The sequence below is a fragment of the Felis catus genome, chromosome D4 (assembly GCF_018350175.1).
Source record: "Felis catus isolate Fca126 chromosome D4, F.catus_Fca126_mat1.0, whole genome shotgun sequence".
Classification (NCBI taxonomy): Eukaryota; Metazoa; Chordata; class Mammalia; order Carnivora; family Felidae; genus Felis; species Felis catus.
Window position 1 is genome coordinate 89,355,348 of NC_058380.1, and position 23,237 is coordinate 89,378,584.

Below are 23,237 nucleotides of genomic sequence, written 5' to 3' on the forward strand. Positions count from 1 at the left end.
TGGATATTCAGAACCCGCGGACAAGGAAAAGGAGGAAGAAACACAATTCTAAACAGGAGGTTAAAGCCACTCACATCCTTAGGTGGTTTTGTAAAGCTACACTTTACACTGGACCAAGGGGCTGCCTCAACTCCAGGGACAGGCGCCCCCCCCCCTCCCCCCCACCTGCTGCCGGCCAGCCCTGCTCCTTCCTGGCTGGCCTGAGTAGCCTAAAGCTCCCTCTCGCTCTGCGGGTTTGTATCAGACTCAGGACACCTACCCCAGGCACCTACTCACTCGTACACATTTTATTTCCACATCTAACTCCCAAACTCAAGACCAACCCCGTACGTGGTCACATGAATTCACGGGAAGTGCCGTCCATGTTCTGAAGGACAGGCACCGGAGGCTGAGATTCCTGGGAAGCTCCATTCCCACAAGCTTTCTACACAAGCTGGGTGAGGTGATGCCCGGCTCAGTGGCTCTCATACTGGGGGCTGAGGAGCCTGAACATCCACGGTGCCCTCACCAGCCAGGTGCCACATTTCACTGATCTTTTATAGCAACCACCCAGGCCTGGGGGACTCACTCTGGACCTTGCTGGGGATGGCAGTGGGGTCAAATGTTTGGCTTTGGGGCTCTCCATTCATCCCTGGTGAATGTCCCCCCCTGTAGTGAGGCTCTCTCACTGGCTGGGAAAGGCCAAAGAGAAGACAGCATATGGAACGCATTGGCCAAGGGATGGTACGGTCTGGTCCCGGGAGGCCACCCTGAGAAGCCCACGTGGCCCTTTCAGGCAGCGGCTTTGGTCTCACGCAGGAGCCTGGTTCAGCTCTGTTGCCTGTGTGTCCCCAAGGGCAGAGGCTGCCATGAGATGTGCTGACGGATGCCTCTCCCTTGAGCACGTACCCGACTGGTTTAGGTAGGTATTAGGAGGTGGGGACCTCTGGGAGGTGCTTAAGAGCTCCCTTCCTAAATGTGATCAGTGCCAGGAAAGAGGGTCCAGAGAGACGCCTTGCCCTTCTACCGTGTGGGGATACAACCAGAAGTCTGTGACCGGAAGGGGACACCGACCATGGTGGCAGCCTGACCTCGGACCACAGCCTCCAGAACCGTGCTGTATGTAAGCACCCAGGCTGTGGAGCTGTGTTATAGCAGCTTGAACAGACTAAGACAGATGCCAGCTCTTTTAGGGGTCCGGGACCTGTCCTCATGGACCACCCCTGAAGCGTAAAGTCTCTCGGCACTTGGGCAGGCCCCGCAATAACTGAGCACTGGACAGACACTCACGAGCGGTTTCTATGCGGTCACAAGACGCATCAGGTGTGACGGTACCTTCGTGACCAGCTTTGATCTGGCCCGCTCAGGGTGGCGGACTCCCAAGCACCATGGGTGCCTTTTCCGGGAGACGGCCTCAGGGTGACTGCCGAGGGCGTACTCTCAAGTCACACAGACTGGGCTCTGGTCCCTGGCTCTCTCTTTCCACCTGTGTGACCTTGGGTAAACAGCCTAAGTTCTTGAGCCTCAGTTTCCTTCCCTTTAAAACAGCGATGCAAATGCATAGCACCGTATGCTAATTATACTAGAAGAAAAAAATGCAAAATGAAAACCCAGGAGGCAGGGACCACACTTCTGTGGTGGGGTCTCTGGGGAGTTACAGAGACGATGCTCTGGGAGTCCTGGGTGCAGTCAGGGCTGCTCGGTCAGCTCTCTTCCCTCATCCTCCAAAATACCAGGAAACCCCAGAGCTGAGGTATTCAGTGGGGTCTACCGCGGATTCACAGAAACGAGGGGTTACTTAGGGACTGATTCTAACGTTAGTATCGACGTGCCTAAACACTGGCTGACTCACAGGAGTCTGCAGGGTGACAGGCTGCCCCCAGGGGAAGGAAGGAGCCCCAAGGATGTGCGCTATGGAGGGGGGCGGCCGCCGCGGGGAGACAGACCGCAAGGGGGCTGCCTCTCCAGGACAAAGGCTCCTGGGCTGCCTGCGCTCCCTTCCCACAGCAGCATCCCCCTCCCCCTGCCCCCCCCCCCCCCCCCAGCCTGGGAGCAGCCTGGCATCCCAGCTATGCAGTCCTGCTGGGACAAGAGCCAAACTTGAAAAATACCTTCCAGTGGGGAAGCGCCCCGCGGTGCCCCTCCCCGCCCCTCCCCGCAGTGCCCCTCCGGCAACTCTGGAGGGGCGGCAACTCTGGAGGGGCGGGCACTTGGGGGCTCATCCTTACACCATTTCCCCCCAAGCTCTGCCTCCACGGATCCCCCAGAGAGTTCTCTCCAGGCCCTCTGAGGCCACATTTTTCGTAGGGGCAGGAGAAAGGCAGGCTGGCCACGGAGCAGAAACACCACTTCGCCCCTGCCTGGAGTTTATTCTAGGACCTGGCTGGTGCCTGGCTTTGCCTCTGACAGAGAGTTGCTGCTTTCTCTGTAGCAGGAATTTTTATTTATAGCCAGAGTAAGACTGTTTGGGCTGAGATTTTATGCCAGGAGGGGGGCTGCCTGTCTGGAGACGGCAGATTTCTGCAGAAGATCTAGGCGTGCCAGAGCCAAGTTCCTGCAAAAGAAAGCAGTTAGGAGGGGCTGCCTGGTCCCTGCCATCAGCCTCGGTCACAATTTGTCAGAGTGCCAGCAAAACCCGTCTGGGGATGACGATGCCTGCTGGTCAGTGAGGTGCTAAGGGTTTTGCACGAATCCTCTCATTTAATCTACACCAAGGGCTGTTACGATCCTTGTCACAAAGACGGAGAAACGGGCTGAGAGTGCAGGCTACGCACCCGATAACACACGGCTTGGCTCCTGAGAGACGTGTGGGGCATCTCACTGTCAGCGAGGGTTCTGGGCATGTGACAGGCCCCACCCTGTCATCCCACGGCTCCGCAGGATACAGCCTCCTAACTCTCTGGGAAATCTCCTTGGCTAAGTGTTTTGCGATGACCAGCATGCAAAAGGCAGTGAGCTGAGGCCCGATATACGAGCCAGGGATGCAGAGATAACATCTGCCCTCACAGAGACGGGAGACGCGGGAAGTGGCCACCCGTTCTGAAAACATACACTCGAAAGAACCACCAAGAGTCTTCCGGGTGGAAAAAACGGTGGAGGTTGACGACCGTACATGTTAACAGGCCATTCACACGCTAAGAAGCAAAGCCACCCAAAGCTGGCCAGGCACGCAGTTTTCAATGACACTTCATCTCCAGCAGAGTCTTGGCGTGAACCGTGACTGGGGAGGAGCCCTGTGCTGTGCTGGCAAGAAAGCAGGAGAAGAGATCTTCAAAAGGAGACTTCTGGCTCCTCGCTGCAACAGACATTCCATTGACTTCCCCTGATTATCAGGAAGAACGAGGGTGCCGGAGGCGGCAGAGAGGGTGCCAGCGGCTGAGGGCTACGGCCACAGGCCCGAGGGCCTCGATGGCTCTGCGTTTCCACGGTGACCTGCGCCCCAAGCTCTGGAGGACTCGCAACTCCCCCAGTCACAGGGAGACGCAATCACGCGAGCGAATGGACTCACTGTCGTAAGGCGTCTGGGAAGGACAGAAGTTGCCGGAGATTGGTCACCACTGCACACTCTTGGCTCGAGCGAGGCTCATGACTTCAGTGTTTCTGGACGCTGCTCACCAACACAGACGAGCTATTGGACAGCTGGTTTTCAGGCTTAAATTCATCATTTGTGAGGAAACACACTCCAGGGAGGCTGCTGTTCTAGCGTGGCTTGGGCCTTCTTCCTGTACGCAGAGTCGCTGGGAACCCTGCAGCTCAGCACCGGTCCTGGGCTCACACTTCCCTGAAACCAGAGACTGTGAGTGTGAACACAACCAACACAGCACGGGGCTACGCCGTTCCTCTTGGAGGGAAATCCAGCTCACAGCCACCGCACGACACCCCCCGCCATCTCCGGGGGACGGATCTCCCGGGGACAAGCACGTCCGACGACTCGGCTCCTAAGGGATGGAAGGGCCCCAGGAAGGACCCTTGATAACATTCCTCGTCACTCCGTGAGGCACACTGGGAGGGGGACCGCTGCACCCGTCTCCTCTCTCCTTCCTGTTCCCCCATCAACTACTTATTTGCCAGAGCCCTTTTTCAGGTCTCCCTTACGCCCAGAAGCGACTTCCTTCTTCGATGCCTTTGTGTCAGAAGGCGGGTTCTGAGGCCGAGGCCACCACCGCCTGCTCGTGGCACGGAGAGGCACCTTGGCGTGGGTGCTGGGGCCACGTGCATCTTAGCAAAGAAAGGGACAGCGGCAGCACAGTGGACCCCCAAAATATCTTCTCTCTTTTTGAATAAACTTCTTGGTGGAATCTAGTTTTAAAAACCATTTGAGAATTCTAATTAGTACTTTATAACAAAGGATGTAAAGAATAAAACCCCAAGAATGTTTGCGTAGGAGAATTTTTGGTAGGATGGGTGCAAAGTTAGAAACGTATTGCATTTCTTGTCATGTGACATTTTTGCAATCTGAATCACAAGATCTTCCTTGAACACCACTGGTTTCAAAGCCAATGGTCTCTTGCCTAATCGCGTTCTTGCAAAAACCTCGAATACGTTTTAGGATGCTCTGTATGTGCACTAAACGTTAAGAGCATCAACGCTTTATGGAAGGATTTGATACAGACTCAAAAATTACTTTACTTCTGTTCTAGAAATCTGACTATTTTTACCCGGTTTGGATTTAAACGGCATGCCAGGGGCTTTACCTTAGACTCGTTCTCAGAACTCCGTTTAGAGTCTGCGGCCACAGCGTGTGAAGTGTCAGAACACGAAGGAGCAGCACTCCTCTCGATGTCCAGCCTACGTGCGGGCCTTTCCTTTCACACAGCCTTCCCGGGTCGCCGTTAGTTATTGGCAACCGACAGTGGGGATCTGGATCCTAGCTTCAGCTCTCACCAGAGACTCTGAACAAACGACATGGGCAGCTTCTCTAGCCCGGTCTCCCCGTCTCCAGAGTGGAGCGAGCACTCCCTCCCGGAGCCGTGGGAAAGGGACCCTCACAAGTGGACGAGCGGGCCGAAACGGGTGAGGGTCCGTGTGCACGGACAGCACGCTTGGGGTTCAGGTCGCCACGGGACCCTCGCAAGGACCAACGGGGTCCTTCTGGCACCCGGCCAGCTGGACAGTCATGGACGGAGTCGGGGCACAGCTGCAGCGAGGGGCCGTCGCCAATTCTTGGGTCTGAAGCTGGTCCAAGAGCAATGACCATCCAAAATGCCATGAGCGCTGGCAAAACAGCAGCAGGAAGTCTTGAAGGAGAGGAGCAGAAGTGGCTGAGTCGCAGTGGCTGCTTCGGCAAGTCTCCAAGGCCGAGGATCCCCAAGTTCTGCTCTCGGGCCCAACAGATAGCAGCCACGGCGTTCTGGGTTAGCAGGAAGGAAAATGAGGAAGAAACGGGGTTTTCGGCCACAGCGTGGGACCGGCGTGTCTGACGCATACAAGCGGAGAGGCTACTGTGGCGAGCCGACACCTGGCTGTCACGACGAAATGCGGGGAGCGGGAACGTGGGCGCAATGGCGGGCGGAGAGGACCACGTGTCTCCCTGCTCCCTGCCTTTGGGTGAACGAACACCCTCCTGGTCAGTCTGGCGTCACAGAGCACCCACTGCTTGCTGGCTCGGCCCTGAGCTACGTACCAAGGCTGGGCACGTAACAAGCCCAGCCCCAGCCTCAGAGGATTTGCGACCTTAAGAAAAAAGAACTTGAGCCTTACAGAAGAAAGAAAGAATTTCCCAGTGTGGTAATAAACGTTACTATGATGCCTCCCTTTTTGTTAAACACTGGTTGTGTGCCTTTCACTATATTTCTCGCTCCACATGAGCTCTGCCTTTAACCTTCACGACAATTCGGGGCTCCCGTCACCGAAGAGGAAAGGGCGGCCTACTGATCCGGAGGCGGCACACTCGGGTCCACCCCGCCAGTAAGGAAAAACAAGGTGGGGAAGGTGACGGGTGCTGCCAGGAAGGGTGGGACACGTGACAGAAGGAAGGATGTACAGGAGAGCCGGGGAGTCGGCGCCTGGAGAAGGCGGAGGGAGCACAGGGCGTGGGCAGGGGACAGGTGGGCACCGGTAGCTGGCGAGGCCTCAGAAGGCTCTGCAGTGATAAGGGGACGCTGCAACCTGGCCAGCGAGAAGGGGGCACGGTGGCAGGAAGGCCGGTGGGGAGGCCACAGGAGCCGTGCGGGGGGCAGGGAGAGGGAAGCGGCGACAGGGCTGGAGGCGAGGGGCTCAGGGCCCAGGCTAGGACGCACAGCAGGGCTTGGTGAGCGGCGGGGCAGGTCACAGGTCAACGTGGCGCGTGTGTGGCCGGGGAGGAAAGACAGCTCCTCGCTTCCTGCCTGGGCAGCTCGGGGACGGTGGAAACGTTCCGAGAGACAACGAGGACGGGGATGGAGGGGCTTGGCTGGGCCTGTGGGGTCTACTTCCTGATCCCAGGGGGACGAGTCCGGGTCTGGCCAGGCGCCCGCACTTGCACCTTGAGGACCCTACTCGGCGGTACGGCCCCCAAGACCGGGGCAGTGTACGAGCCCACGACTTCCGGGGTGTGAAACCCCGACAGGCCCCAGAGCCTCCGCAGGCTAGGAAGGACCACGCGACCAAGAGGCCTGGCTCTCCCTGCGACGGCGGGGCTGGGCCACTCTGAGGGAGAGCCTGGCAAGTCTGGCAGGCCAGCCAGGACAGAGCCCCAGGACAGAACAGAGCCCCAGCCAGGACAGCTGGAGCTCGGAGGGGTACCCCTCGTCCCTGGGCCGCCAGCGTCGCCCACCCCCTCCCCCGCTCTCATCTCTCAAAGCGAGGGAGGTCTACGCAGGTCAGGAAAGCACAGAGGTAAGTCAGCATCAGGAAGCGGCAAGGCACAGAGGCGAGGAAGCCAGGGACTTCTCTCTTCCAGCACAAGGCACACACCGGGCCCAGCCCAGCAAGCCTGAGCTCCCGGCCACTCTCCCCACCTTCCCCACTCCACCGTCTGTCCTCCACACTTTCACTTCCCGTCGGCTCGCCAGACCGCTCTTTCAGCCCACGGTCTCTGTGACAGCCGCTGGGCTGCCGTTCAGGGCAGCAAAGGCGAGTGACAGAGGCACTCGTGGGACTTCAGGGGCCTCCACGTGTCTCAGGGAGTGGGCCCTTGCCGTCTCACTGTGAGGGGAAGGCACGGCAGAGGAACACGGTCCACGAAGCAGGCCTTCCAGTGAAAGCGTTTGTGCCGACGTGCAAAAACCTGGGTTCAACACCTCCGAGAATCACTCTCTGCCCAGGACAGGACACCAGCTGCTCTGCCCACCCTCCCCCGTCCTTTTTCACTGAAGTCTTAGAGACGACACGCACTGGATGTTCTTACCCTAAAAATGTTTCAAATAAATGACAGTTATCATGGGTCCCTCTCAAGTTCTCCTCAAAACCTGGGTCTCTCAGCAGTTTTACTTCCAGAATCATTCTGGAAACCAAGATGGTAAAGAAGCATTTCAACACATTCCCAGCACCTGAGTCCATCTTCTAGGGGTAAAATACCTGCGCCTTGCAAGTCAGCGAAGAAGGGCTGTACCAGAAACCAGTCTGGGGGTGGAGGAAGGTGACTGTTCTAACGTCAACATTTCAAGCCCTGAAGGGCACTGGCAACCCTGATGGCTGCTGGGAGGTTTCAACACCCTGGTCGAGGGTCAAGTGCATATAGACCCGATCCAACTTTTAAGATCCTTTTTAGAGTCACAAGACCAGCGTTCAGAGGCAAAGCCAAAGCAAGCCAGAGGAGGGACCTGGGGATTCAGTGCAGAGCGGGGAGGGCTGCCGCCGGAAGGACCGGAACTGGAGTGGAGGCGGAGGGCGGGCGGCCAGCATGGTGGGGCTGCAGGGAGGACAGGGCAGGCAGCCCGGGGGGGTACCAGTAACCGAGAGAGAGACTCTGGGGACAGAAAGGGAGGACCCCACTATCAGGTCAGAGAGCTGTCTGTAGGAAGGCACATCACTGAAGTGCCTTCCGGGGCCAGCTACATTGCCAAGGCCCGGCGGAATCCTATCAGGAACGGGGACCCGGCCTCCCTGCGCCTGGCTCTCCACATCCTTCCTGGCTCTCACTCGCTCACTCCTCATGTCCCTGAACACCTTCCTCTATCTAACAGCCCAGAGACCACATGCCTGTCTGGGTAGATGGCCAAGTTTCAGGACGCAGCACGAGCTGGGCAGGACGGGAAGTCTGTGGACTGGGAGCGAAGGCTTCTGTGGGACGAGAGCTGGGCAGACACAGTGGAAGATGCCAGGAAGAGTGTGAGCACCCCCTGGCCTGGCCCCCAAGGGCCATGCTCAGGAAGGAGCCTCGGGGGAAAAGGTCCGTTGCAGTGAAGGCGTGCGACGCTAAGCACACGGGGGAGGGCCGGCTCGCTCACTACCCTTCAGCCAGCTGCCCCATAACCTCACTCCTTGAGTGCTTACACCTGCAGTGACCTTCCAGCATGCATAGGAGGCCCCCACCCTCCAGGCAGGATAGAACATCCGTGGCGTGGAACATCTTGGACTTGTTTTCCCTGACCTTTGCCCTTTATCTCCCGGAAATCCTAACTGTCCTTCAGGCAACGGCCCAAGTGCCGCCTTTCCCAGGAGGCTCTGTCCTTGTCCCGGCTCCACGGCCCCGACGGTTCCCACGACAGCCTGAGACTCTATCGGGCTTACGCACACCCTGCCTCAGCATGAGCCTCTTCCATGCTTGTACTCTGCCCACCGAAAGGCAAGCGCTTGTCGAGGGTGACGGGGCCTCTGAGCCGCTGCGGATCCCTGCACGAGGAGAATCCCTGCGCTCGCTGAATTAAACTCAACCCGGAGCACCAGGAAGAGCGAACAAGAGGCTTTTTCAGCCCCCGTTTCAATTACGCTTGGTCAATGCAGCCGTCCTGCTCCAATTCAAGAATCTTCTGGTAGGAGTAACAGGTGGCTGACAGGGTGAGGGGTCTTCAGGTTTGACAACTGCTGTACCCCTAAATGGCGTCCCTTCAGGATTCTGTGGTGGACTGACGACAGAGGCCCAGGAGAGACAGAGCGAGGAGATTTGGGAATAACGGGCTGCTCGGAGAGCCACCCAAAGCCCTCCACTTGGGCTCATCTCAGAAGGCAAGCAGGAAATACACAAAGACGTTGGCCTTGCAATACACCACCACTTTGGCGGGGAGGGGGTCAGCGTGCCAGATGTCAAACGTTCCAAACCTTCAGGCCATTACTAACAGCTCTGGAGGCGGGAGGTAGGGTGGGGGACTTTCCCTTTCGGAAATAAAGCACCTTTGGTAGTTCATTCCCTTGGGTTCTGCTGCGGAGTTGGTACGCAGAATGTGGTCTTTCTGATGCGAGGTGTTTGGGGACTCCCCTACGTCCCGGGGCTGGAAACTGGGACATACTCAAGCCCAGGCTTCATTAAAATGCCCTCAAACTTTCATCAACTCCGGAGTAAACAGAGCAGCTCACTGACAGCCCCCTAAGCCCAAACCATTCAAAAGGGACATTGTGGACGCTTTCTTAGGATAACTCACACTTTCCTTCTGTTCACGGAGGGGAAAAAACGGTCAAGAGCTGGATTGTCTAAAGGCCAAGTTCTGCACGATTTGTGAAAGAAACTCGCCAGAAGTGCCTGCTGAGGAAACAGAGGGCGTCTGTGTGCCAGGGCAGGGCCGGGAGGAGGCAGGGAGGCTGTGTGGCCTTTCCATAGCATGCACAGGGCCGCCGAGGGCTCTCAAGAGTTAGGCCCCAGCACCCAAAAGAACAGTGCATTCCTCACCGCAGGCAGGACCATCTCGACCCGGGCCCTGGACCGGTGGTTCCCAAAGACGGAAACCAGACAGGGCCACGCTGGGAACCGGAGCTTCGGTAGGTCTCTCTCTGAGAGTCACCAGGTCAACCTCACTGGTTTTAGAGGGAAAAGGAAGTCCATCTGGGTTGACCATGAGGTTAAGTCATCTGTCCAAGCTCTCATGTGCAGGATTGGGACAGAGCAGAGACTAGAATCCAGAGCTCTGAGAGCAAGCGCTATGATAGTAAATTTCTAAGCTTACCATGTGCCTGGCAGTTTCCTATGATTTTACTTACTCCCTACAATCACAAAATAAGAGACAAGTAAAAGCATAACCTCAATGGAAAGAGGTGGAGGCCAAGAAGAGTAGGTAAATTACCCAAAGGCAGAACTGATTTTAAGGAGGACCCAGACGAACCCCTGTCCGTGTTCTATCCCTGCTGCTCAGTCCCATTTCAACAAATTAAAGGGAGAACTGGAGCTATTTCGGTTCCTGGACAGATGGAGATTCCAGCAAAAGACGACAGACTGGCACCGTGCCTCCTCCAGTGTCAGTGTCCCCTAAGTTTCAGAAGTAAACCGTTCACAGCAATGGCTGCACCCACTCCCCTCCTTTGACCACGTCTGTCCCTCTGCAACATGATCTGCTGGAACACCCCCCCCCCCACCCCGCAAGAGGCCGAGTGTACCTCCCGACTCCCCGAATCCAGACCGGCCCCGTGATTCAACCAAGAGAATGCAAGAAAGTGACAGGGAGCCAATTCCGAGCCTAGGCCTTAAGATACCTCGCGTGCTTCCGTTTGCTCCCTTGGAGCCCCGCCAGCTGCCACAGGAGCAAGCCCGGGCTAGCCTCACGGAGGCTAGCGGGTCATGAGGACCACAAATCAGCCCGCGGTCCTGGCTGAGGTTCCGGAGAGATTAGCTAGGTCAGCCAAAATCAGATCAGCAGTCAGCCTACTGACCTGTGTCCTAAGCAATGCCAAGTGGTTACCGTCATCTTAGGCCACTGAGTTCTGGAATGGCCTGTCACACAGGGTCCCCAGACTCAGACTCAAACTCCGTTACAGCCTGGTGAAGCCTGCTCTCTCTGGCCTTGCTTCCTGTGCAAAGACTATTTCTTCTTCAACACAGAACACTTACAGGGCTGACCCAAGGCCCAGGGGAGATCAAAATAAAAAGGCCAAAACACTCTGCCAGTTTACGCCTGAGCGGTGAGGCTCAGAGCGGGGCTGCCAACGTTCCCCCATCCCCACCCCCACCTCATCCACCCCAACACGTCACACAGTCCTTAGGCCCCAGAGAGCCAACCGCGCACGCCCCTTCCCCCTTGTGCAGGGTCTGCAGGAGGACAGAGTCCGGCCTGGGTGGCAGCACACACATCAGCAGGCACAGGCGACAAACGAAAGATCGCACTCACGTTTCCGAGAAAGAGCAGCGGGGAGCGACTCACCGAGGGCACGGGCAAGTTGCCGTGCCGGCTGAGAAAGGAGTTAGAGACGGACACACTGATGCCCTGAGTGGCACTGCCGTCCTCGGGGGTGAAGGCCACTTTAGTTTGCTGGACACAGTAGGAGACAGAGGAGAAGGAAGAAGCAGCATAGGAGGCCTGCTGGACAGAAGGGACGAGAGAGAAGACAGGGAAGGAGGGAGAAAAGCAGAGAACGGTCAGGCAGGTATACGAGAAGCATACCTAGGCTGCTACCTAAGTCTGCTCGGACACTCTGGAGAGGGACGGCTTCTCCGCTCAGCTTAGGAATCAAAGACGCCTGCCGAGGGCTACCCGGATGAGAGGGTGCCCTCCTTCACCTCCTCGTGACAGATTTAAAAAGCGAACTTGCGTACAAGTCGCATCCGCCGGAAGTGGTTGTAAGGTACAAGGAGGCCAAGAGGGCCCGGAGCCCCGTGGACCCGGCTCTGAGTCCCGTTTCTTCCACTTACTACTCGGGACCTCCTCCTCCTCCGTGGGAGCAGCCCAGCACTCATTATGCTCCAGCGGAGTGCGTGCGCTCCTGGGACCAGGCCGTCCGGCCCTGAACCTGGGCCTCACTGTTCGTGACCTGCTTGGCCTCGGGCATTATTTAAAGCTCTCTGGGCCTCAGGTTCATCATCCGCAAAGCGGGGACAACGCTGTCTGGGACCACGTATGTGTCAGGCACTCGACTGTGACTGCCACACTGTACGTGGGCTGACGGGCACCGTGATCACTACTGTTTTGCTGGTAAAACAGAGAGAGTCCTCCCTGCACCTGCATTTGAGAGCGGGCACGCCAAGCAGCCGGCACAGGGCACATCACATGCCGTGTCGGGGCTTCAGCCAGAGTTGGTCTCGGTCCCCGCATCTTCTACTTCCAGCAGTGGGTAGGCTCCAGTTAAGTCACTCTGGCTTTCTCAGCCTCAGTTTACTTAACACGGGGGTGATAGAGGCTGTGGAGAGGATCACGGGAAACCAGACAGAAGCCCCAGTGCTGACATAGGGAGGCGTTCAGCCGAGCGTCTGCCCTGCCAGCATGGTGAGGTGCTCCGCGGGTGCTCCCAGACAGGCTCTGGTTCCCAGCGTGCTCACTAGGGATGTGTGTGTGAAGCCTGTGGGCTCCATGGTGCGGAGAAGATGCCAAGGGGCACCTGTGGACACTGGCAGGAGGGGCCGAGACTGTCTCAGATCTCCATGAAACCTGGTTCGGCTGCTCAACCAAACATTTTAGGTCAGGGGTCCGTGCGGCAGGCGATTCTATTTCATGGCAAAGATCCCTTTTTGAAACGTTTTCAGAGTAACTCAGATTCACATTGGGGCACATTTGGGTGTTCGTGGGGGTGGGCAGGGTGGGTGAAGGACTGAGACCCTGAGTCTGAGTCGGGAGACACGGCTAGACAGTGGCAGGCCAAGAACCCAGGGCGGGTGCTGCCTTTCCGCCGACAGACCAAGCTGTCTCCCAGCAGGCTAGGTGTGCTCCTGCCTTGTCGGCCCCTGAGCTCACTGAACGTGGGCTCAGGGACCCTGCGGGCGGGGGCTCGGGGAGTGACCTGGGGACCTTGGTTGTCCAGTCAGCAGTTGCCTCCCAGCAAGGGAAGGGTGGCACCTTTGTGTCCCCTCAGGACGGACGAAAGACGGCCAGCTGGCCGGTCACCTCTGCGGTGGAAACACCACCAGGCTGGCCAGCCCATGACCAAAACAGCACGTGCAGCTCTGAACAAGAATCCCCTTCGGAGGTGCACTCCTCCCGGAAAGCACGGCCGGATGAGATGCCTGGATGCTACAACCTGACCACAGTCCACGTGGTTAGGAAACCGGCAGCAGGGAGAACAGGGTTCAGAGGCGGGCAGCAGGCACACCCCCCCTGCCCGGTCCCGGGATCTCACATGCTGCCCACGCAGGACAGCCGGCCTTCTGCGCCGACTGGGGCTTCGTTACCTACAGGGAATCCTCACACAGGAGTGTTTTCAGGGGAGGAGGGGCACCGTGCTTGGGACACAGAACGGCTCTGTTTACGGCCATCGTGCTTCAATAGGGCTTGTTTCCACGGGGCCATCCCTGGCCAGGGTGGGGTGTAAGTCACCCTGTGTAGCGAGGCCATTATGTAAATCAAGTTCACAGATGGCCGTGCACAGACCATGCCCTGTGCTTTGATGGAGTCCCTCCTTTCTGGGAGGTCTATAGTGGAGCCAAAGAAGAGAGGAAAAAACACGAGACCGTCGGCAGAGAAAGCAAACATTCTGAGCACAAGCCAGGCCCAGCTGCAGGGGCGGCAATGGAAGCGAGGGCGCCACCACCCCCGGGGCGGGGAGGCCGAGGAGCAGGCCCGGGAGCCGGCCAGGAGGAAGTGAGAGCGCCACGTGGCACCCGGCGCGGCACGCACGGCACGCACGGCGGCCCGGGCCCGGAAGCAGAGCGCGGCTTACCAGCTGCCGCTGCTTGGGGGGCAGGGCGGGGGGCGGGGCCAGCTCCTGCGGGGCCTCGGCGCTGAAGGAGTCGTTGAAGCCGTACACCTCCATGAGGAGCTTGTTCTTCTGCTGGTAGATGTGCTCGTTCTGCGGCGTCTGGTAGAACACGGACGGCTGCGGCTCCGAGTAGTCCTCCAGCAGCTGCATGTAGGCCAGCACTGCGAGACGGAGAGCGGGCGGGGCCCTGGCCGTGAGCCGGGGTCCCCCGCCAGCGCGCCCCCTCCGCACCCCGACCCGTCCCCGCGGGTCCGCCATACCAGGCCAGGAGCTTTGGAAACACGACAAGAGGGAGCCCTACGGAAACCGTGGCTCGGGCCGAGGCCGGCGCGACCCTGCAGGCTGGGCGACCAACGTGTGGCGCTCTGGTGGAGCCGGTGACAGCGGGGAGGCCGGGCGTGTGGGGGCAGGGACACGCGCGAACTCCCTGTACTTCTCGCTCAGTGTCGCTGAGCTCTAAGAAATAAAGCCTCTTTTTTAAAAAGCATCTTGGGGCGCCTGGGTGGCTCAGTCGGTTGGGCGGCCGACTTCGGCTCAGGTCATGATCTCGCGGTCCATGAGTTCGAGCCCTGCGTCGGGCTCTGTGCTGACAGCTCAGAGCCTGGTGCCTGTTTCAGATTCTGTGTCTCCCTCTCTCTGACCCTCCCCCATTCATGCTCTGTCTCTCTATCTCAAAAATAAATAAAAACGTTAAAAAAAATTTAAAAAATAAAAAAGCATCTTGGGGCCCCCACCTCCCTGCTGACAAGCCCTGGGGGTCTCTGGCCTGTTCCCACTCCCCCCCCCCCCCCCCCCCGTACGCGCTCCTCCTCCCGCACCTGGGACACCCGGGACCGTGTGCACATGCTGTTCCCTGCTCTTCCCAGTCCTGCCGGGCACATTCCTCCCTCGCTCGTGGCTCGGCGTCCCCAGGGGCTCCTCGCCAGTCGCTTGCCCCGCAGCCCCACCTTCTCCCCCTTGTGGCCACTCAGCCCTTCCCACAGCGTGTCCCGAGCCGTCTGCGGGACTGTCCCAGGAGCACCAACGCGTCGGGCACCGGCTCAGCTGCCGGGGCCTCACAGGGGCCAGCAAACAAGTCCTCTGCCCACCTGAGGCCTACACCCTCCCACAAGGCAGGAGACAGACCCGGAGAGAGGCGCCCGGGGGGGTGGACAGCAGAGCGGGCTGGTGGCGGGCGCTTCTCCCGAGCACGGATGAGCCACGTGAAGGACTTCTGCACCGAGCCTGCAGGCCAGCAAAGGCCGAGGCCGGGCCCAGGGTGCGGTGAGCAGAGCAGAGCCAGCAAGGGGAGACTGGAAGGAGCGAGGCAGTCGCCTGGGGGGGGGGTCATGAGAGGCTGTGGGAAAGGGGCAGGGATGCCGCGGGGGTGAGGACCAACAAGGGCTCCCCTCGGGGCCTGCCCACGGCCACTTTGTCTTGAGAAAACAACGCGGGGCCTCTGTGGTGGTTCGGGCCAAAGACTGCGGGGTGGGCGGAGGCGGGGAGAGTGGTTTGATGCAGGATACACTTTTAAAGCTGATGTAACAGGGCTTCCTGCCTCCCACTCGAGTTGAAGCCCCTGGAGGGCAGGGACCATAAGGGTCCGCCGGGTCCACGGCTGCATCGTCAGCACGTGACATGCCGCAGGTGTCCACAGATATTTGCAGGATGAATGAGTGAAGGAAACACGTGTCCTCCGTCCCGGCTGAGTCCCTGCTAAACCAGGCGGCGGCCCCGGGGTGGGTCTTGTAACGCACCCACTGGGTAAACAAGTAACAGCCGCTAAACTCCGTTCCCCCCTTCCAGCCCAGAGGCCACAGAACGTTCTCGGGCGAGAGACAAACTGCAAAGAAAGACGTGTTTGAATTCAAATGCGTGCGTCCTCTCCTCCCTAAACATCCTTCCAGAAACCCCAGCCCTTGCCGCCCTGCCACCTGCCATCAAGCGGCCGCCTCACGGTGGCACAGCCCGTAGCTGTGCGGCCGCCCAGGGACAGGCTCCCTCGCCTGAGCCGTGCGGCATCACCGGAGCGGCCCCGGCAGCAGACGCCAGCAGGGGCCTCATCCACGCGGGGAGGCGAGACGTCTCGGACCCGTCCTCACAGGCACCCTCTCCTGAGGCAGGCGCAGAGGCCTCGGCCCTCGGGTGCGAGCATCAGTATGCGCCTCGCTCCTGACTTTTCGGGTGATCCGAGCCCCACCTCCAGAGCCAGGCCCTTCTGACGACTCCACGGGTTCGGGAAAGCGACCGTCTGGACCTGTGTCCAGCCCTCTGGCATCCTCAGGAAGGCCTTCTCCGATCCCCGTCTCTCTGTGGGACTAGAACCTGCACGTGACACTCCCCGTGGCAAAGTCTGGGTCAAGGCCGGCCCGGAATGCAGTACTGCCTTTCTCTTCTCTCGGCAGTGGAGGAAGCTCCTTGAGAGCAGGGGATCCCCGGCCAACACCAACACGCCCATGGCTGAAGGGCAGGTGCTGTTATGCCTCCTTGATTCACGAGTTAGGAACGAGGGCCGATCAACGTACTTACGGGGCCGCTGTGCATGCGCCAGGGGGGAACCGGTGACGACGGGAGCTGGGAAGGAAAATGGCCCAGGTTTGGAAGCAAGGGAACTTAGGTGCGTGTGTGGCAGGCACGGGGATGCCAGCGAAGGCACCATCTGGAGCTGGGTGCTGTCCTCTTGGGTCATGTCACAAGCGCTATGAGCACCCGCTAGATACCAAGAAAAAGTGGCCAGGACAATTTTGCAGGGCTTAATTCTGTGTTTTCAAATAGTCTCCACGTTGAGGGTAGATAGGGAATGCCTCTCTCGGGGGAGGTCTTTCTGATGTCCTTCACCAAAAGGGGGATTGAAAAGAAGCGGTATAAGGGCCTTCACTCCGACGAGCACTGAGCAGAGCGTGGCTGTAAAACGCGGTACGTAAAGGCAGTCTCGCCCGGAGGGGACAGCTGCCACAAGCGCACCTCACTGTCCCCCTTGAGCCCCGTGAGGCTCTCCTTCCATGCGGCACCAACACCATGAGGCCCCAGAGGAAGACGCAAGCCTCTGAAGGGGACCCCACACGCCTACCGAGTGCCCCCTACAAGGACTGCACACAACCCTCCGTGGCGGACTCAGGCGGGAAGCTTCCACAAGACCTGAACTGAAGAAGTCCTCGCAGGGACCGGCTAACCAAGCAGAGAAACAGCAGTGAGGCTCGCGACTGGAGGAATAAGGAAGAGGGGTCCGTTTCAAAAGCAGCCCAAGAGCTCAGAGAAGGGGGCAGCGGCATCACTGGCGACGCTCGCAGGCTGGTGCTCCCTGCGGGCACCCAGGACAGCGATTAGGAAGCCTGTCGGGCACAAGGGGCTCGTGGGGCTGCCCTCAGCAAGAGGGGCCGAGGACCCTAAGGATGTCAGTGCCACCCAAAGGAGGAGGACACTGTGACACCAGCACTGCGTGTGTACGAGCTCGTCCAGCATTAATCACATATAAGGGATGATGTCGATCTCCTCCTTTCTCTCGAAGCAACTGTGCAAGTTTTCCACTGGGGCAAAGCCTGGAACGCCCCAAGGGTCCCCTCAGGGAGTGAGGAGCGGACTAGAGACGAGGGCTGTGCCTCAGGTTTGGGGTCCTTTCACAGGGCACAGAAACGACTCCCAGCTGCCTGGGGGTCACTACTGAAACCCATACGGTCTCCACAAAGGAGGGCCGGACGCTCTCCTTCTTAGCGTGGGAGGCAGTGCGTGTGCTGTGCTGGGAAAACACAGGCCTGCTCTGAACCCCCCTCTGCCACCCACTTGCCAGGTGATCCTGGCAAGGCTTAGTCCCCCTGCGTTCCCATTTCTTCATCTATAAAACGGGCGCCAACATCACTGCCTGACCAGGGCGTAAGGACTAAATACGACAGTGTGGGAAGCCTTAACCCAGGTATGCCACACCTTAAGCTCTTAGTTTTTAAAGGTTTGCAGACACAAGTGCTACAGACACTGATAGAAGAAATAAAGCCTAAAAATAGACGTCTAAATTAACAGAAAGTATTTTCAGCCACCGGAGACCTGAGGCTGCTGGAAAGGCAAGAGCGGACGAATCTCCTTTTCCTCCTCCTCTCTACAGCCCCTGGGCACCCTGACCTGCTCTAAGAGCTGAGAAGGTGAGGCCCCTGGCTCCGTGGCCAGGCACCACACATCTGTTGCGGTCTGCATGGATGCAATCCTACCCTGCATTCTGGGTTTGGATAATTTAATGGAAAGGGGAGGGGAGACAAGGGGAGAGGAGGGGAGGAGGGGAGAGGGGAGAGGGGAGAGGGGAGAGAGGGAGAGGAGACGGTGAGCCCAGGACGGCACACTGGCACACTGCTCGAGTCAAGGTAAGGTGGGTGGAGGGGAAGGGCCAGTAGCTCCCTAGACACCTGCTCGCGTAGAGGGAGACGTTCCTAGCACTGCCCCTGGTGACTCCCACCAGCAGTGCCCTGCTTTCTCCTGAGCGAACGACACAGGTGGGAACGACCTCATCAGTCTGCACGGCCAGCTCTCCCTCCAGCGGGGAGACCATACCACCCAGGCTGTGACACATGCTGGGTGACACCCAGCAAGGAGCTGGGCGACAAGGCCCATCCGGCTGCCCTCGGGGCCGTCCTTGCCGCCTTTAACCAGGCCGGGTCTCCCCTTCTTTGAGAGTGGGTCCCATTCTAGCAGGGGCCAATCAGATGCTCTCATTTGGGAACCTGGAAGGGAGATTCAAGTCCTAGTTGGTGGAAGTCCTCTGCTGGATGCTTCGACTGAGGCCAGGGAATCCTGGGGCTGTGTGGCCCACGCGAGCACACACACATCTGCGTGGTGGCAGCCAGTGCTGCAGAAGGGCCAAGCAGAGCCTGGCTGGTGGGGAGAGGGGGAGGGCGGGGCAGCTGTTACGGGAACTAGCAGAAAAACAGTCTCCGGTAGAACTCTACTTAGGAACCTGAAGGCAAATTTACAGTTGGAAAATACAAAAATCTAAAATTTCAGCTCCATCCCTGGGCCCCAAGAACATCATCTATTAAAAATATGTGGTCTAAGAAACGTCCTCAGCCACTGCAACCAGGTGCCCTCAGATTCCAAGTCAGTACATGACATTTCATGTCTGCAAACAGAAGACAGCGGGGGTACCAGGGACCTCTCTAAACAGCAACTGTGCACACTCTCGGGGATCCTCAGAAAACCGCTCTGTGGGCGTGGTGAGCTCTAACTAAATTCAAATGTCCACCCTGCTTTGCCCTGATGTTGCTGTAATGCTGTCCTGAAGCTGGGACCCTCGTCTCTCTTTGCTGCTGCGTGTTCTGGCCAAACACTCGGGCTCTGCGGAGGCTTGGCCCGAGGTTTTAGAGCAGCCATAAGGACAGGTTGGCTTATCGGGCTCTGAAAACCATCACCAATATGGACAAGACAAGGCTCCTGGAAGTGTCCACGTGCCGCGGGCCCTATCTTTTATGAAATCACGAGGCCACCGGTTTGATTTCGGCCTAATGCTTAAATAAAACACACCACTGTTTTAGGTGACAAAATGTGCTTGCTGACAATGGCTGGACAAAAGCTTACTGTGTTTGTTTTTCTTCTCTGGTAGAGGAGGCGGTTTTTCCGGGTCACCCGATGATTCAGGAACGGTGAAGTCACCCACAAACTCGACAGAGGCTGGGGACCCTCCTTGCTGAAAGGGGAGAACAGCAGCAAAGGGCGTGAAGGGGACAGACGGGGCCGAGGCTGGGTTCTGCAGGTCAACCTCAGAGATGTTGTCGTATTGCGAGGGGTGTCGCTCATAGGACACCCTGCAGCCAGAGCTGTCCGTGGTCTGCGAGGCCGCGCTCCTGCGCTTCTTCTCGGGGAGGGCAGGCGGCATGTCCATCTGCTGTCCTGGAGCTGAGGACCCCTCTTGCTGGGGACAGCTGCCAGGTGCCGGGGACAACTGGAAGGGATGGCCAAGGAACGGAGACCCAGACTCTCCCAAGGACTCCGGCAACGGGCTAAGATTACAGGCCACTTGCTGAGGTATCTGGTCTGCATTAGAGAGGTCTTGCTGAAGGAATTCGTAGTCGGGATCATAGTGATCTGCATTCACAACGGGAAGAACATGACCCGTCAGTCACGAGGCCCCGCAGAAAGAAACAATCCAACCCTCCCCTTAACCCGGTGCCATTCATCACAGCGTGAGGACACAGCATCCCCGTCTCATCTCTATGCTTCATTTCATACTCCTCATTCTTCTCCCTGCTTACAGAAGTAAAGCCGAGTGGGAAGATGGCTGTTTGCTTATTTGCCTCCATCGTTTGAATTTCTTACGAAAGAAAGAAAGAAAGAAAGAAAGAAAGAAAGAAAGAAAGAAAGAAAGAGAAAAAAGAAAAAGAAAGGAAGAAAAAGGGAGACAGAAAGAAAAAAAGAAAGAAAAGAAAGAAGAAAGGAAGGAAGAAAAGAGAAAAAGAGAAAAAGAAAGAAAGAAAAAGAAAGAGAAGAAAGAAAAAGAAAGGAAGACAGAAAGAAAGAAAGAGGCATGACCACTGTAGGAAATGTGGCAAAAAAAAGAAACCAAAATCAAGAAAATAAAACTCATCCACAATCGCATTACTTAACTATCACCTATTTACAATTTGACGTATTTCCTTAAATGTCTTTTTTTCCCCCCTAGGATTCATTTTTTAAACACCCAACTGAGAAAATACTAGGTCAGTGGTCTTGGATTTTGGCCATTATTCAATGCATCATGATTGACTTTTCATAGTTATGTATCACTCCGCCAAGCGGATGCATGACGGTTCGTCGGATTCCCTAACACTTGAGTAGTTAGCTTGCTTCTGGGCCACCACTACTCCCAGTCATGCCGGGAGAAACGTCCTGGGATAGATCTTGCCACAGGGACGCCTGGGGGGCTTAGTCAGTTAAGCGTCTGACTGTTGATTTCAGCTCAGGTCATTATCTCGTGGTCCCGGCACTGATGGCTCGGAGCCTGCGTCTGTCTGTCTGTCTCTCCTTCTCTCTGCCCCTTCCCCACTCAAGCTCGCTCGCTCTCTCTCTGTCTCAAAAGAAATAAATAAACATTAAAAAAAAGAAATCTTGCTACAAGCTTCTGATTAAACCCTCAAAGTGAAATGTCCAGCTCACGGGACACGAACAGCTTCATGCTCTCGGACCCTGGCACCAAGCTGCCTTTCAGACTCTCCTCTGGCCCCCGCGGCACGCGCTCAGCACCGACCGGGAGGTAGGCATGTGCTGCCCACCTGCCCTCACCCTCCGTCAAAAGCCGTCAGGGGCTCTCCCTGTCATCTATAGCTCTGAGCACAGATGGCTCTTAATTTTGGCCATGGGAGTCAGATCACACACTGCCGGATTAACCACAGTAATAGCCACCATCTGAGGATCTCCCAGGCAGTTTCACATGGTTGTTCCATCTAAACGTTCAACCTCCTGGGGACAGACAGATACCGGCAGCCCCATCTTGCAGTCGAAGAGACAGATCAGGGTCGTAGGACCAAGACTGGCATCGCCATATGACCCCAAAGCGGCCACCAAGAAGCGGAGAGACAGGAGAGGTGAGAGATGGCTGAGCCCACCTAGTGTTTCACAGCTTGTGTTCCGGGAGCACTGCCCGCTGTCCCTGTCCAGAGAGGACAGCTGCTCGTCTGACTTGCTGAGCTTGCCCATGCTGCTGCAGGGGGACAGGCGGGGCGATTCTCCGCCGTATGAGTGGCTGCCTCCTGACAGCCGCCTCTGTGTGTAACAGTCCACGTCAAAATCCTGGTGTGGAGAAATGAAAACCAGGCCCAAGTCACTTGTGAGAAATGGTGGCAGAGCCCAGGGGAGAGGAATCGGTACACTGACTTAGAGGAGACTGCCAAGCTCAGAAACCGGCTGCAAAGGCCCGTCTTTGATGTAAGCACTAACAAGCTGCGTCTGTGACTCCTGAGAAAGGAGCCTTTGCGAGTGCTGGGAGTGTGCCCCCAGCAAGGGCCCCAGGGCCAGCCTCAGATGTCCGCAGGAGACGCTCTTTGGCTCCAGCCTCCCCACCCCGACCTCCTCCCCCCACGCGGGAACTTCCACCCCGTCCGGTGGTCCCGTACAGAGAAGGAACGGTCCTCCCACTGCCAGGGGCTGAAGACCACTGGGTTTCTTTTCGCCTCGGGAGCCAAATTCCCACACCCAAAGCCTTCCTCTGCCTTCCAGATGGGGCGACATTACCTGCCTATTAATTCCAACGGGCAAACTGGAACCACTGGTGGCCCGACTCATGGGGGCCACGACGGCCACTCGGGTCGGGGACGGAGCTGACTGTCTTTTCTTCGGTGGCAATGCTGGTGGAGGACTGAAATAGATTGAGAAATCCTATCAAACCGAAAACCCAAACAGAAGCTCTTTAAAAAGGCGTCAGGGTACAGAATGTGGGATTCTTTCATTATCAGAGACTTCACACCTACTTTGAACACTTTTAACTCCCGTCCCACTCCACTGCTGCCAAAAGAAAACCTATCAATGCCAAAACACCAAGAATCAGAAACATCTTTTCTTTTCCTTCCGTTCCGTAGTCAGTCGTACGAAGGCTAAGAGGCAAGCCGCTGGGAATTCTTGGAGGGCGCGGCAAGGGCGGGCGCTGGGGCCGGGCTCGTCCTCCACAGATGATCCTCCCCGAGGATGATCAAGATTCCAAGGCTTCTAAAGAGCGAGGGGCTGGGTTCCAAGTTCTCACCCTAATGGCACCGTCTTCGTTTTGGTTCATCTACCCATCCATTTATCAGATTACCTCGTAAACAGAAGAGGGCGCCAGAAAAATAAAAAATTACCTATTATCAACCACCCGAATGCCAGGTAAGGGGGGTTTGGGGGGCGCGACCTCTTCATCTGTAGAGTCTGGAAGCAGCTCGGCTGACTGGGACAGGCCACTTGTCTTGTTCAGAATCTCCATCTCTCGATCTGTCAGGGGGACCTCAGACTGGCTGGAGGATGAGAAGGACCTGGGGTCACAGAAGGTTACAGAGCACACGCAGGTCCCGAGAGGGGCAGGATGGGACCGGGCCATGGAACCGAGGCAGGGCACCGGGCCGAGCAGCAGGAGCCCTGGACCCTGTCCCTGGAGCCCTATGGCACAGATGGGGTTTCAAGTCTGTTTGATCACCAAAAATAGCAGGAGTTCGGCCAGGACCCCCCGACTGCATCTGTTTCCTTGTCTGTAAGAGGAAACCTCAGAAGACATGGTCTAAAGGTTCTCGACATGCTCCAAATTATTATGTTTTATATTTTTACTAGGAGCTTGTAGCAGAAATGGTTACAAGGCCTTGAAACTGTCCACACTGCCCTCAGCAGTTTACTCTCTTGATGAAGCTCAGTTCTCTCAAGCCCAATCCCCAAAACCCAACCCTCTAAGCTCTTTCCAGTTACGGAGGGAAGTGGCTCCGGAAGAGCACAGGTGGGGGTCATGGTCTCACGCAGCAGCCTGAGAAAGAGTCACGCTGACCGCTAACCCTGAGATCAGGCAATACTTCGAAACATGAGCGAGCTGGACACACTTTAAAGCAACACAGGCCACCAACAGCCTACCTGATGGGGCTCACGCTCTCTCTCAAGGGGGGAGACCCAAGTGGCCAGTG

The 23,237-nt window shown here is 57.5% G+C and overlaps 1 protein-coding gene across 15 annotated transcripts in view; it reads right to left on the bottom strand.

Annotated features, from left to right (window-relative positions):
• The window catches only part of RAPGEF1 (Rap guanine nucleotide exchange factor 1), a 132,076-nt gene that overhangs the window by 20,851 nt on the left and 87,988 nt on the right, over positions 1-23,237 (bottom strand). For 7 of the 15 annotated variants that reach the window (XM_045043279.1, XM_023242875.2, XM_023242878.2 and 4 more), the window contains 6 exons: positions 22,434-22,586; positions 21,835-21,958; positions 21,210-21,393; positions 19,207-19,713; positions 13,633-13,832; positions 11,187-11,345 (listed from right to left, as the gene is read on the bottom strand). In XM_045043279.1, the coding sequence (XP_044899214.1) occupies positions 11,187-11,345; positions 13,633-13,832; positions 19,207-19,713; positions 21,210-21,393; positions 21,835-21,958; positions 22,434-22,586 (1,327 nt within the window). The remainder of the gene's footprint in view (positions 1-11,186; positions 11,346-13,632; positions 13,833-19,206; positions 19,714-21,209; positions 21,394-21,834; positions 21,959-22,433; positions 22,587-23,237) is intronic. The other 8 variants (XM_045043282.1, XM_023242882.2, XM_023242879.2 and 5 more) reach the window with 2 other exon arrangements.